The sequence below is a fragment of the Planococcus citri genome, chromosome 2 (genome assembly GCF_950023065.1).
Source record: "Planococcus citri chromosome 2, ihPlaCitr1.1, whole genome shotgun sequence".
In the NCBI taxonomy this organism is placed as follows: domain Eukaryota; kingdom Metazoa; phylum Arthropoda; class Insecta; order Hemiptera; family Pseudococcidae; genus Planococcus; species Planococcus citri.
Window position 1 is genome coordinate 7,693,520 of NC_088678.1, and position 15,799 is coordinate 7,709,318.

The 15,799-nt window shown below is 34.4% G+C and overlaps 2 protein-coding genes across 3 annotated transcripts; both read left to right on the top strand.

The window, feature by feature from the left end:
* Positions 1-651: 651 nt before the first annotated feature.
* Positions 652-7,023, top strand: LOC135834428 (sialin-like). Its single transcript, XM_065348300.1, has 10 exons — positions 652-951; positions 1,737-1,990; positions 2,082-2,315; positions 2,406-2,493; positions 4,709-4,929; positions 5,081-5,227; positions 5,319-5,451; positions 5,545-5,700; positions 6,556-6,641; positions 6,751-7,023. Exons 1-10 carry the CDS (start codon positions 942-944, stop codon positions 6,931-6,933), a joined length of 1,512 nt encoding a protein of 503 aa, XP_065204372.1. The 5' UTR covers positions 652-941; the 3' UTR covers positions 6,934-7,023.
* A 640-nt stretch (positions 7,024-7,663) lies between these two features.
* LOC135834426 (sialin-like) lies at positions 7,664-15,589 on the top strand. 2 transcript variants are annotated; one of them, XM_065348298.1, is made up of 10 exons: positions 7,665-7,818; positions 7,891-8,105; positions 8,201-8,434; positions 8,531-8,618; positions 8,712-8,935; positions 13,702-13,848; positions 14,341-14,473; positions 14,596-14,751; positions 15,038-15,129; positions 15,222-15,589. In XM_065348298.1, exons 1-10 carry the CDS (start codon positions 7,812-7,814, stop codon positions 15,435-15,437), a joined length of 1,512 nt encoding a protein of 503 aa, XP_065204370.1. In that variant the 5' UTR covers positions 7,665-7,811; the 3' UTR covers positions 15,438-15,589. The 2 variants fall into 2 exon arrangements, with proteins under 2 accessions (XP_065204371.1, XP_065204370.1); XM_065348299.1 differs by lacking the exon at positions 8,712-8,935 and having other exon boundaries at positions 7,664-7,818; positions 8,547-8,618.
* The last annotated feature ends 210 nt before the right edge of the window (positions 15,590-15,799 follow it).

Sequence of the window (15,799 nt, forward strand, 5' to 3'; positions counted from 1 at the left end):
TGAAATTTCTCGTCATAATGTCCATAATTTCGAAAATTTTCGCCAAAAATTTCAAAAAAATCGAACTTAAGATTTTCTTGAAAGTTCGATTTTCAAAATCTTATCATAGATAATTTAATATTTTGAAAAAAAATCCAGGAAGCGTGCATTTTTATAGTTTTTATTACTAAATAAGTAGATTTCTTCGTGATAAATTTTTCAAAATCATGCAGGATACGAAGCCCCAAAATTGGGGTCATATTGTGGGAAAATAATGTCGAATATCGTGTGACATATCGTTTAATTTGTTTTTGAGAGCTCCGAGAATAACTATGAAAATTAACTCAATAATTTTTTTAAATCAACCCCTCCAATGCCCCCAACACCATAACCTCCTCTATTTACCTGAAAATTGAAGAAATCGTCGTTCCAATGCGCAATGTAGGTACCTAGGGAACTTGTTCGACATTACATTATACATTAAAATGACTTTAGAAGTTATCAAAAATACGACTCAGACAGGTGTAGCGGTGTGGGGATCCATTAAACCAGTATTCTAAATACCGAATAGATAAAGAGTTAAATTACACACACACGTGTTTCAATACAAGACCTATGGAATCTAGAAATAATTTAAAAAAAAAAAAAAATGAAGCTCAGAACCTTCAAATTGAATAATGCTTTAGTTGTCTATTAATGTGTATTATTTATCCAGACATGCCTACCGATATTTCAAGTTCAATTACCTCATACTCGTATATTGGATGGAAAATACGATATAATAATACGTACTGATGTGCTTATTTGAAGGGCAAGGAAAATTGCGTGCGTATCGTCTCAACAACCAACCAGTTGGGTGTAATGTTTACGATAACTCACTCGTGAGCTTGTTCTCTCGAAGTCTAAGTTAACGAAAAATTAAATGGTGTAGGTAGCGTTGTGATTGTTGTGATCCAGAAAAAATGATGAAAAGTAAGTTTTATTGTGAACTTTATTTACGAGTATATTTACTAATTTTTAAGTGATTTTTTAAAAGTAGGTACCCACTTACATGTTGAGACATTGATCTATATATTTTTTCGTGGGATATTTTAAAGTTCTCATAATACTTCCTATATAAGCTGCAGTGGGGTAATTGCAAAATTGAGACTTGTACATTGCCATAGTGAATTTCTGATCTTTCTACCGTTGAAAAAAATAGCTAAAAACTTATTTTAAAAATTTTCAATTTCTTGGAATTGGCAAAAAAAATCAAAAAATTGGCACCACTGCGTTCCAAAATATTTTTCCAGTTTCAGGAATGATTCACCTTTCAATATTTTTGGCATAATTAATGGGCAATATTTGCGAAGAAAAAATTTTTAAAACACAAAATTCAAAAATGAGCAATTTAATTTGCAAATTTTCAACCCCTCATTAGAACCCTTGAAGTGGTCTTGGATTTTGACAGAAAGAGCATAGATCGATGCAGAATCCCAAATACTTTCATTTGAGACCAGTCCAATTTCCCAAAAACAGGTTGATGTAGCGACAGGAGCGAAAAACCCACGATTTTTTCAAAAATGCCCTCTCTTTGAGGACCCCTTCTCTCCTTCAGGGGCACCTTCAGAGCTAGAAAAAATTCTGAGTAACTTTTAACTAAAAACCTTTTTTTCTTTGATGATCCAACCTAAAAGATGAGTTCAGATAGGTACGTATCTAATCATTCCTCGTAACAATAAATTTTACAAATTGGTGGTTTTTTTATGTGTTTATAGAAAGGGTCATATTATGGTGGATGTTATTCATCGGTATTGTGGTCCATATGTTCCAAAAAACTAACGTCAATATTGCCATAATATCGATGGTGAAATTTGAAACGACTGAAAATGAACTACATAACACAGACGAAGGCATTTGTACTCGTAGCTCCAATATCGATGTGATTTTTTTCAAAGGCTTGGATGACTCAAATAATCAAAACACTCACTACCAAGTTGAAGCCAATCATACACAACACAACAAACATCAAGCAAGAATAATTTTTATCATCGAATTACATTATGCATGTCTAAGTATGTCCATATTATTATCAACTGAATTTCGATTTTGATCAATTTCAGAATAAGGGATTACCTTGGACAGAACACCAACAAAACTTGATCCTCGGCGGATTTTTCTGGTTTGCTTGGTCGGCCCAGTTTTTTGGCGGTATCCTTGCTCATAAATTTGGCTCCAAGTTGACTTTTGGACTTTCTACTTTCATCGCCTGTGCAATGTCGTCTCTGATCCCTAGATTAGCATATTTGGATGCGACTGTTGTGTTGGTGGTGCGAGTACTGCAAGGATTTATCGCGGTTGGTTAGAATTTACCTACTTACTCTACTCATAATGATTCAATATTACAGATACCTACATATTATTGGTTTATTATTTTATATTTTTAGTCTTTGGGTATTCCTGCTGGATTAGTTGGAATCGTTGGTCAGTGGTCGCCACCTGACGAAAGAGGAAAATTCATGTCTGTGTTTTTGGGTTAGTGCCAAAATTTAATTAATTTTATCAAATTATGCATTGGAAAATACCTATGCTATTTATTCTACTTACGTACTCACAAGGAAGGTATCCCAAACTAATGGGAAATTTTCGAACAGGACGAAGCTAAATCGATTGAGTAGACAAAAGAGTTTTTGAAAATCAAAAGGGCCAAAATTTGAATCGAATCTAAATTTTACCAAATTGATCTAGAAAACTGAAATTTGGTACGATCCTATTTTCAACCTTCTAAATCAATTGGGAACGGTTTTTGAACCGTTTTGAGCAGTTTTGGAGCCTCCAGAAAATTTTTGAACGTTGAAATTCACTGGACTTTTTTTAGGAATTTCCACCTTAAAAAATCTGCTGGAGGCTCTAGAATCTGCTCAAAACAGTTCAATTGCTCAATGGAGGAGTTGCGATAAGGCCATTTTTTGCACCAGCTAGTTGTCGACTCAATCACTATTAAAATGTTGTAATGAATGTACGAAATACGAATCCGTGGTTGGTTAATCCAAAATGACCATTTTTTGGGCTCTAGGGGTTCCCAAAGTTGTGAATAAAAAAATAATTTTAGGAACCACTGAGTATTATTTTCAAAAACTTTTTTAGCGTAAAATATCTGTTTGAACCCGATAAACGTTATGCGGGGAGATTTTTCTATTTTCGACCCTTAGGAGCAGAAATGGGGGGGGGTTCAATTTTTTGAAAATTTTGGAACCACCATTTTAGACCCACCCCGTCAAACCCCGTTAAAAAGCTTTTTACAGTTTATTAGTATCTGAAAGACCTCCATCCTACCAAATTTTGAGCTCAATAAAAACTTTCGCTGGTACTCAAAAATCCAATTTTCCAATTTTTCGTAATTTCGATATTTTGGGAACCCCTGGAAAACTAGAAACCTGCGATTTGCGCCAAACGTAACGTTTTGAGGTATATATTCAATAATCTGGATGAAAAAGTTAAATTAAGTTCCCTGTATATTCGTAATTTTGGAACTTTTTTTGAGAGCCCCCCATTTTAGGCACCCCTAAAAATGGCGTTTGTGCATATTTTTTCAAATGAATTAAGGAATTCACATTTGAAACACATTAGCAAGTGCTCGATAATTTTTCGTAGGATTTTTCCAGTAACTTTCAAAATTGAGATATTTTAGGTCAAATTCTGGCATTTTTACTTCGTTGAAATCATGAACACGTTTTCACGTCTTTTCGAATAGTTAAATCCTTAAATCTCAGAATTTGATTCAAAATAGCTCAATTTTGAAAGTTACTGGAAAAATCCTACGAAAAGTTATCGAGCACTTGCTAATGTGTTTCAAATGTAAATTCTTTAATTCATTGCACAAACGCCATTTTTAGGGGTGCCTAAAATGGGGGGGGGCTCTCAAAAAAAGGGTTCAAAATTACAAATATACAGGGAGCTTAATTCAACTTTTTCATCTAAATAATCGAATATACACCTCTGAACGTTACGTTTGGCGCAAATTCCAGGTTTCTAGTTTTCCAGGGCTTCTCAAAATATTGAAATTAGGTACGAAAAATTGGAAAATTGGATTCTTCAGTACCAGCGAAAATTTTTATTGAGCTCAAAATTTGGCACGATGGAGGTCTTTCAGATACTAATAGACTGTAAAATTTTTTTTAGCAGGGTTCGAAGGGGCAGGTCCAAAATGGTGGTTCCCAAATTTTCAAAAAATTGAAACTCCCCCATTTTTGCCTCCGTGGGTCTAAAGTAAGAAAATAACCTCCCATAATGTTTGTTTGGTTCAAACAGATATTTTATGCTAAAAATTTGTTTGAAAATAGTACTAAGTGGTTCCTAAAAATGTTTTTATTCGCAACTTTGGGAACCCCTGGAGCCCAAAAAAAGTTCATTTTGGGTTAACCAACCACGGATTCGTATTTCGTACATTTATTACAACATTTTAAGAGTGGTTGAGTCGATAACTAGCTGGTGTCAAAAAATGGCCTTATCGCAACTCCTCCTTTTGATTTTTTTTTCATTTTTGGCTGAGATTGATTTTCAAAAATTTACCAAAAATCGAGAGAAAGAGATTCTATTCATATTTGTCCATTTCAAAACATTTTTTGACAGTTCGGATATCTTCCTCGTTGGGCCCTATTTTTTTTTCAAAAAATCGTTAGGTACTTTCGAGATGATTTATTGGTTCACATCACAAACTTTACATCGTTTTTTTTTTTTTTTTTTGCAGGAGTAGCCTTTGGAGTAGCCGTTGGATATCCGATTTTCGGTACCATTGGAGAATATTTCAGCTGGGAAAGTATATTTTACGCCTCTACTCTGATGGGAGCGATATGGTACGGTGTATGGTTACTGGTGGTGTTTGATTCTCCCGAAACTCATCCTACCATCACAACAGAAGAAAAAAAATACATCCAAGAACGTATAGGAAATAATATATCTAAAGATAAGGTTGGTAATCGTGTTCTCAAAATTTTTAAATTTTCGTTCTAACTGGTAATTAATCACCTAGGTACCTGACTTAGATAATACCTACCCTCGTATGTATATTACGTAATTCGTAGACAAATGAATTAATTTTTTTTCGTCGTTTATTTCATAGTTACCGATACCTTGGAAGAGTATTTTAACCTCTGTACCCTTCTGGGCGAACGTTTTTTGCCAATTTGGTATCCAATGGTGCATACACACGTTGAATATCTATTTACCGTCATATTTGCGATATGTGCACGGACTGGATATGAAAAAAGTAAATAATTTAGCCTTACCTACTGACCTATTCTCCAATGGAGTGATATTTTGATTATTTTCGATTTAATCAAGAGTGGTGATTTTTCCAGGGAGGCTATATCGCTGGAGCAGTGTTCTTTGTGAAATCAATCGTATCAGTTTTCGCAGCCTCCATTACAGATTTTATTATCCGAAAAAAATACATGAGTACTCAATATGTCAGGAAACTTTCAGTTTTTGTAAGTAAGTCTGTTCGAAGAGCTACACATTGATGAGTAAATTGATTCAAAGTGCTCGTGAGATTAATATTAAGGATACATATTTTTGTTTGACCAGGTTGCGTAATGGGAGGAGCTTTCTTATTGGCTGTGCCTTATGCTGAATGTAATGTGAAGCTGGCTGTGGTATTTCTGTTTGTGGCGATAACCCTACATGGGTTTTTCATCGCTGGAGCTACAGTGGCTATCTTGGATATGAGTCCTAACTTCAGCAGTGAGTATATCTACCTATTTAATTGAACTTCGTTCGAAATTGCATCAAAATCACAGATTAAATTTCAGGATGATTTTCCAAAAAAGCATGATGAAAAAGTGTTAAATATTTTCAAAAATTGTAAAAAAACAATAAAATTACTTTGAATTTAAATTTCATTAAAATTTCAAAAAATTACCAAAAAAAACAAAATTGTAGCAAAATTTTCCAACAAAATGCACGAAAAACAATTGAAAACACATTGTGTTTTCAACAGATGTAAAAACATTCAAAATAATGCACTAAATTGACTGAAATAATTATGAATATAGTGGCCAAAAATACACGAAAAATTATTGAAAATGCGTTAAAATAATATAAAAACATTTAATCAATAAAACTGTTTTTTTTTTAATTGAAACTTACAGAAAATTTTTGGGTGTCTTATTTAAATGTTTTCAAATTTAAGTTGAGGTTAGAAAAATAAACTTCTCACTCAAAAATGTTTTTTCTAGAACAGTAAAATGTTCAAATATTTTTCCTTTGCTTCGCTCGGATCTTCTTAATTCCACTGAAAAAAATTTGTAAAGACGGAAAAATAAATTTCACGAAGTCCAGAAGTAACTATTTCCAAATCAATTGAAACATTCCAATTTTTGATATGTTATTGGTGGGGAGGGGGTTAAAAATTACAATTTTTTAAATCAAATGGTTCGTCATCAATGAAAAATTTTGTAGGAACTTGAAGTGGGACTTATTCTGAGTATAAGTGTGTATGTTTGACCATCATTTACATTAAAGGAGCAGATGTAGAAATTATTTTTCAACTAAGATAGCTTCAATGAACGTGCAAATGTACCTACCTACATGTTTCAGGTGTTTTGCAAGGAATCGCAGGCACATTGGCTGTATCATCTGGATTCCTTTCGCCATTCCTAACTGACCAGTTACCGTTTTTCAACGTTAGTTGAAATTTATAATTTACCTATTTTATACCTACATTATTCAGATTTTAGTAGATAGGTAAACTTTTTAATCCGGCTAGTCATTAATGTGTTATCTTGTTTTCAGAACGACATGGAAAAATGGCAGTATATATTCTACATCACAGCGGGATTCAGCATAGGCGGCGGTATAATATTTATTTTTTTCAGTGACTCCACTCTGCAACATTGGAATTCACCTAAAGAAGTTCCCGAAATAAGTAAAAATTCAGTCGAGATGAGTAATGACACATGTAAGCAGACTCCGTGACCTTATAATCGTTTCAATTTATTTTTTAAATGGACCATGTCGCATTTAGATTATTTTAAAAGAAATATACGTAATTTGTTAATTTGTTTAGCATGTGGAATTTATTCTTGTTTTAATCATACGTTTAACATTAAAAAATATGATAACCTAGTATTGTTTTAGCAAGCAAAGGTCGCCATATAGGTGAAGTCATTATCAGTGTTACGAGGTTCCTTGTACCCTACTTTATGAGCTGCACCAACCCAAATAAAAATTAAATCTAGGTACTTATCTAATTTGCTAATTTTTCTGAGAAGTGATGACGTAGGCTGGCAAAAAAAACTAAAATCACTTTAATTGTGGAATTTTTGGAGGTAGAAATTCGGAATAAAAAACCATTTATCGCTTTATACCAACATCCATTCAACATTTATTATTCCCTGTCCTAAATTACAGCAAACAAGACTATCTCTCCAAATAGACTCAAATTCAATCACTATCCCAGACAACCCTTCTGAAATCCAAAAATTCATAACCCTACTAAAAAAAAACAACCTAATAAATCAAATCTAAACCCCACTCTACACGGGTGTAATAATCTTGCAATTATAAACACCAAAAAAAAAAAAAAAAAATTTAATTTATTATATCTATGATATGATGATGTCGGTGTCTACTTATTTCATATCTAATTATTTTAACGACTTACAAAGCAACCTTTAACATGATAATAATCGAGAATAAATTGCGAATATGTAATCATAAATTAGTTTTCGATCTCAGACTGATCAGTGATCATGCACTTAGTTGATGTGAGTCTTGTGGAACTTTATTTATCCTAATTTCTGCCAATCTGAGTTGTTTGTAGCATATTTCAACGGGATAGGTAGTCCGGAAAAATGCAGAGTATGTATTTTATTTTTTGTACATTTTTCTACTGAATTAATTACATGGTTGGATAAAAAATTCTATTTGCAGAACGTAATATACTTAGATGGCTACTATTATTTCTACTTCTCTGTAACACGTTCGTCACATTGAATATTAATATCGCAATCGTGTCCATGGTGAATACTCAAAATGTTGAAATCACATTCAATAAATCGCAAACTATATGTCCAAATGCTAGTTTCTTCTCAAGAAATCATTTGGAGAACGACGATATTGAAAAATCATTGGCAAATTCAATTCAAGTGAGCTACCTTCAAAATGTTCCTACCAAATTTAAAAATAGAATATCAACATTATATAAGTAGTTGGCAATTTTTCATCGAATGTTTATGTTCAGAAAGATGGATACGACTGGTCAGAAGCTGAACAGAATTTAGTACTTTCGGGGTATCATTGGTTGAATTATGTTTCAATTATGCTCGGTGGTATTCTAGCTCATAAATATGGATCGAAGAAAGTCGTTGGTTTTGCTCAAGTGATTTCATCCGCAATGTCATCTCTGATTCCGACTATAGCCGGATATGGACCCCTGGAAGTAGCCTGGCTAAGAGCCATACAAGGAGTTTTGTCGGTAATTGTGATAAAAATCATTTATTTCAGATGAAGTTTTGATAATTTTTATGAAAAATTTAGTCTTATTTCGCTGATCTGTTGTATGTATACCTAGTTTATGTCTGTACCAGCTGGATTGTTTTCAATCGTGGGAAATTGGAGTCCACCCGATGAACGAGCCAGATTTGGAGCCAGTCTTGCACGTATGTAAATTACCTACCTAGCAGCCTTTAAATTCGAGTAAGATGTTTAGGTAGGTATGATTTTTATACTGATTTTGGTGGGTTTTTTTATAGTTGGTTCATATTTGGGTTTAACGCTGGGCAGCTTCTTATTTGGGTTCATTGGGCAATATTTACACTGGACGTGCATTTTTCACTTGACCAGTCTGCTTGGAATTATTTGGGGTTTATTTTGGTATTTCCTGGTCAGTGATACACCAGCTTCTCATTCCTCAATTACAATTGAAGAAAAAATATATATTGAAAGTAGCCTGAAAGAGGTTACTGCACGGACAAAGGTAGGCAGCCAACGCTACATATCGTTTTTAAATAATGTCGGAGGATTTTGAACAAATGCAGTGGAGACTTTTCATTTCGAGTTGAAAGTCACTCAGAAGAAATTTGGGCTTCGAAGGTGCCCCTGAAGGAGAGATATGGGTTCTCAAAGAAGAGGAATTTTCGAAAAATTTGTAGATATTTTTCTCTAACCCTTCCCCAACCTGTGCAAATCACTTATTTTCAGCATAAATTTGAGATTTAAAAATTTTTCCTTCTCAAGTAATTATTTTGCATTAATTATGTCAAAACGTCAAAAAATATCATTTTTGAAACGGTGGAGATATTTTGGAACGCAGTGGTGCCAATTATCTGGTTATTATTTCCGATTGCAAAAAACTTACAAAAATGGCCAAAAAATTACACAATTTTTTTTTTTTTGGAGGGGGGAGGTTCAAAACTGGCAGTAGTGAGTTAATGACCAAGAAGTTGGCAACTTTCCATCCCAAAATATTTCTCCAGTTTCAGATATGACAATGTTTGATGGATGTCTCGACATAGGTAGAGGTACATAGGTAGATTAATGTGAGATGCTTATTTTGGAAACAAAGACAATTCTAAAATACAAATTTACCCAAAAATAAGTAATCAGCAATATTTTTAACTGTGCAGTAGAACCTCAAAAGTGGTCTTGGATTGTAGTCGTGAAGTGATTCTCCTACCTTGGATCCATCATTGAGAACACTGACGGGTGTAAAGCTGAGATATGTCGCCACTGCCAGCTCATTAAAACTGGGGTGACTCGTTTGAAACGAATTTAGAGCAATTCAGCAATAAGCAGGGCCCTTAAAATTTGACTGGTAAATGCGCTGGCAGGCCCGGAACCTACCACCGAGTTACCTAGAAAATCTCGGCGGGCCGCAACGTATTTGGGCCAGTGAGGTAAACACTGGGCTGCTTAAAAAATTTCTGAATGAATTTTTATGCTCAGTGTCCTGCACTTTAAAAAGTGGGATAAAAAAATTTGGCCGATTAATTGAGAAGCCCAGAATCAGGACTGATAAAATGGAATATCTCAGTGGGCCGCTAAATTTTTGGTGTTCTAGGGTTTGGCCCTATGCGATGGTCTTCTTAGTGTTCCTGTATGCATCAGCGACTTGGGCTACTTGAGAAAGGGTTTGGTTAAAGATCGACGTGATGGAAATGTGGTGCTGAAGGCAGCTGTTGCGAGTACCTTGGACAGCAAAAAGAACTAACACATTAATACTAAGAGAGATTGGTGAGACCAAATTATACTTTGGACAGGTCAGAAGACAGATACCATGGAGATAATCTTTGTGCAACGTAGCGCAGAAGATGCCAGAGTAAGAGGACAATCATCAACCTAGTGGACTGATTCCATTTGCAAAGCAATTAGCTGCAGCTTTGCCGAATGTGTGAGAAGGCACAGGACATGAAACAACCCAGTTGGGTGAAAATCTGCCCTTACTCGACATAAAAACACTGGCAGGAATTCTGGCACTTTACGTCAATACATATCTGCCCATTAATCAGCGCGTATTTGGTTTTTCTGCCCCTAAGTGTAAAAATCTGCCATTGCTGTTAGTTCATGAGAAATTTCTTGGCTCAGCCTAGAGGATCGAACTCGGGTCTCCGTATCAGAGAGCGAGAACTCTAATACCTAACCACCAGTGCAGATGATATCAATAGAACAAACATTTATATACTAAGCTAAAACACACACGTAAAATACCACATTTACGCGCGTTTTTCAGCTGGTACGCAAATAAATAGAGGAGAAGGTACAAATATGGACCCCCTCTAGCTTTTTGGCTTTAAAGGGTAGAAAAAATTATCAAAAATTTTTTTCGAGTATACCATTCGAAAGGCCAAAGGCTCTAGTCTATTGTGTAAAAAAATTTATTTATTTTTGTTGAAAACTCACGGAGAAATTTGAAATTTAGAAAAGTGACATAAAATGGTACAAATATGGACTCAGGTACAAATATGGACCCCCCCCCTCAAAAAATGAATAAAAATTTCAGAAAACTGAACAAAAAATTTTTTAAAGATGTTTTTTGATCCTTTGGACTTGTCTTCTTTATTAATAACACTTTTCTCGGTATTCTAAAAACCATTGAATCAAAATTAGATGAAAAAAAATTTAGGGGTCCATATTTATACCCATGCAAAAAATTGGCCAAGTTTATGAAAAATGAAAAAATCATGGTTCAATTTTCGACACTTTGGACTTGTCTTCTTTGTTAATAACACTTTTCTCGACATTCTAAAAAATATTGAATCAAAATTAGGTAAAAAAATTGATGGGTCCATATACGTATTTATACCCATGCAAAAAAATCGGCTCAGTTTATGAAAAATGAAAAAAATTATGAAAATCAGTTGAAGTACAGACAAATATGAAAATATATTTTGAAAGTACACATTGTAAGCTACTTACTTCGCTAATAATTTTTTTTCCAAACTTTATTTGAAGTTGATGAATTACTGAATGAAAAACTTGTAAAATTTTCCATTGTGCAGAAAATAATGCGCAAAAAAAAACAATTGCTGATGAGAGACACCCAAGTTTGCATGGATCCGAAATAAGTACATGGATCATCGATACTACACTAGGGTAATTCTCAGAAAAAAGGTCAATTTTGATGTGTCCCAGATCTCTGTTCTAGTGTTGGCCTCAATTCAATCCCCTCCACTGTGGACCCCGGCCCCCCTAAAACAGCGATAATTAGGATTCGACCCTCATCAATGTGTAATATGTCGATTGATATGTTTTCGAGGTCGTAGAATTCGAATCTGGAGTTATTTTTTATGTAGAGGTGGAGGGTGAGGCGTGGGGAGGGGAAAATGTCAAATTTTGCTTATACTTATTATCGTGTAATATGTGAATTTATGTTTTTCAGGCCGCAAAGTTCGAATCTGGACTTATTTTTATGGTAGGGGTAGAGGTGAGGTGTGGGGAGGGAGAAAATGTCAAATTTTGCTTGTTTTATCGTGTAATATGTCGACTAGCGCGATAAAAGTACAGCTGTCTGAAATTTGGCCAAGTCAAAGGACAAATGGGCGCTGGGCAAGCCGAAGGACAATCTCAACGTTTTTTCATTTCTAGCCTTACCTACTGGACATTATTCGATTTTTAACACGTAATAAATGTGTACTTATCATGTAGAATAACTTCCCTTTCTCAATTATCGTTTTTGGCGGGTTCATCGGGGTAAATAAAAAGGCAAGCCGAAGGACACCAATTTTGCGAAATATCATATTTTCAGAGACAAGTACGATCAGAACGAGTCATTGCCTAGGTTATGAGAATAACATTGCGGGGTAACATTTTTATGAAGACAGTGAACCAGTGCAGCCACTCACCAGAAAAAAATATTGGATTGGGAAGCTACCAAAAATAATTGAAAATTGCTCGAAAATTTGCGCAAAAAGTGTGTGACAGTTTTCAAATGTGAAATGTCAGCTTTCTATGGACTTATTCCAATTGCAATTTGCACAATAATGGACCTTCGTGTTCTATGATAATGAGAACGTGCCAATTTTTCCTCAAAAAAATGAAGTTCATGACACTTTATAACATTCATTTTCAAAAACATGGTGTGTGACAGCCAAGTCGAAGGACATTTGGGGTATAAAATCGAATGTACACCAATGAAAGGAGGGGCTAAAAATTTCAATACCATATGTGAAATGTGTGGGGGATGATCCTTGAATGGACCAAAAAAAAAAAAAAAAAATCATGCTAAAACCTTTGAGAAATTTGCCATGTACACGATTTTTACCTTTTTCTGAGAATTACCCACTACTAGTATAATTTTTAGTACCCAGCATGACCGTAGCGCTAGTGGTTGTACACTAAACCATGGGGGCCCATATTTGTACCTGGGTCCATAATTGTACCTTCTCCTCTACGCTACAAAACGTTCTTGTAGCATATTTTGTAGCTGGTTTCTTTCGACTTGCAGAAATATGCCAATTAATTTAAAAGCGTAGCGGCCTTATGCGACAAAAATACACTACAAAATATTCTTGTGGCGTGTTTTTCAGGAGAAATTTTTTTCTGTGGTGCAGATGGTGCAGAAAATGGCGTTTTTATTGGCAGAAGGGCAGATTTTCACCCAACTGGGAATGGCGTGCTTACCTCCAGGATTATGTAACTGTAATGGTCACAATAGCCACATGCGGGGTGATATGGTATGATGATGAGGATTGATGATTGATGAATGATGAATGATGGATGGATGATGGACGATGGATGATGAATGATGAATGATGAATGATGGATGATGAATGACGAATGACGGGTGAATTATGGATGATGCATGATGCATGATGAATGATGATTGAAATGATGATTGATGGATGGTAGATGATGATGATGGATTATGAATGATGAATGATGAATAATGAATAATCGATAATTAATGATGGATGCTGATGAGCTTAACTTGAGAATGGATCTCAAAAATTATCTTTTGGAACTGTACCACTTTTGCCAAAATAGGTTAGGTAGAGGCAAAGAGCAAAACAAAACCAAGATTTTTTCAAAAATGCCTCCTCCTTGAGGACTCATATCTCCCTTCTAGGATACCTACCTCCGAGTTGGCATAATTTTCTGAATGAATTTCAATTCAAAAAGAAGGCATCCTTTTAATTTGGTCAAAATCCTCTTGATTTTTTTTCACCATCCAACTTAACATTTATCTATGTTCACAAACCATTGACATTTAAATGGGTTTTCATGACCAATTATCTCATTTTGTAGGTAGATATTCCTTGGAAAGGTATCATTTCTAGTGTACCACTGATGGCGACCATATTTGCAGTGAATTCAATCACATGGACATGGGTAGCAATGACCACGTATTCTCCTACATATCTCAAAATATTTTATGGACTGCATTCAAATGAAGTAGGTGATATACTTGTTTTTAATAACTTGTTCAACAATTCATATTCAAGTTATTCAGCTCAGAAAGCAGAGTAATTTTAACTTATACTCTTGTGAGATTTAGCGTGGGGTCATTCAGGCTTCAGATTCACTCAAAAAAAAATTTGTAGGTGACTCATATTCACACGTAATTTTCTCATAGTCTCCTAATGTAACAAAAAGTTTTTTTTTTTTTTAATTTATGAGGTTTTCCATTGCGGAGGGGGGGGCGGAGGTGGCTCAACTGTATAATTTTAGAAAAATTTACTGACTATACCTCCAGTTGTTCAATCAATATGAAGGTTAATTTGAAGGAGAATATCAAGAACTTACACAAAATTGAGGGGTTTTATGAAAGTAGATAGGTCATTCTAAAATCTACACAAATTAAGGAAGTGGCTTAACAGAAATAATTTCTTGATACCTATGTACCTATACCCAATACCTAACTGATTTTTTAATACAATTATATAGATCGGAATCATCACAAGTACGCCATATTTTGTAGTTATGGTACTGATTGTTGGAATTGCCTACTGGAGTGATTTGGTTCTCAGGAAAAATCGGCTTAGTATTACAGCTGTAAGAAAAATTTGTACATTTCTAGGTAAGTAGGTAATTTCTCAACACTCAGTTAGGTACCTAATGTATATATCTTAGTATCGGTGTAATACCTACTGCTGAGATTAAGTGTTTTGTTTTAAATAATCAATGTGAATTCACACAAAGGTAGTATAGTTTCTGCAATCCCATTGATAATTATTGCTTTTACGAAATGTGATCTGATTTTGACCGTGTGCTGTATGATGATCAACTGTATTATGAGAGCGTTTACCATGTTTGGACCATTATTAGTTGTCATGGATCTCAGTCCTAAATTTTGTGGTATGTATACCTATTTAAGTAGTAGGTATCTGCAGAAAATAAAACAACTTGTTGAATTGTAAAATGGGTTACCAATCATAAAAACTGAAATAATTTTTGGGTTACTTTTATTATTCTGATCTTTTAAACATCATAGAACAAATTTATTCTGATTGTACCATATTGCAGAATTCAAGCGAGAACATGAAAAAAGTTATTTCAATTTTAACCAATTTTAAAAATTGAGGATTAGGCTATTTGAAATGCTCAAAGTGCTCCAACACTTATAATTATTTTTTACTTTCAGGAATTTTAGAAGGAATTACAGGGACTTCATCCTCCATATTGACATTCGCATTTGCCACGATGGTTAATCATTTTACCAAAGTCTACGAGCATGTAAGTACCATACCCTATCCACATATTATTTTAAGTAAATACCTATTTTGAGTAGTTACCTATTACCTGACCGAGAAATGTTAATGGACCAGGATAATGAGTGGTTGTGGAAGATGATATTCTTGTCAACAGCATTATATGGTATTTTTGCCAATGGAGTTTTCATGATCTTTGGCTCTGCCGAAGTACAACCTTGGAATTTTCAAGATGATTTTGAACTATGCTCCAAAGACATGAATAATGAAGCCAATGACTCTGTTAAGACCAGTTTTGAGATGAAGAATGGTGAAGATAAAGAAATCAGGTGACATAAGTTAAAGATTGTCATTGAGATGAAGAGTGGTGAAAATAAAGAAATCAGGTGACATAAGTTAAAGATTGTCAGAAATGTTTTTTTTTTAATTTTAATTGGTCTCATTTGTGATTCAAATCGAATAAATACCTGTTGAATTTCTTCTTACGTTGAGTTCATTTTTATCACCAAGTGATAGTATTCGGTGTGAGGATTTCAGCAATGGCAAAAAAAACAAAACCCGTTTTAAAAGGAATTAAAACTCTCCTTTTTTCAACTGTAAAGAGGTAGGGAGTTGAAAATGGACTTCTCCGGGACCCAAAACGAATTTTGTGAGTGATTCCAGCCTCACTCATAGAATCATGATGGACCGTTCAC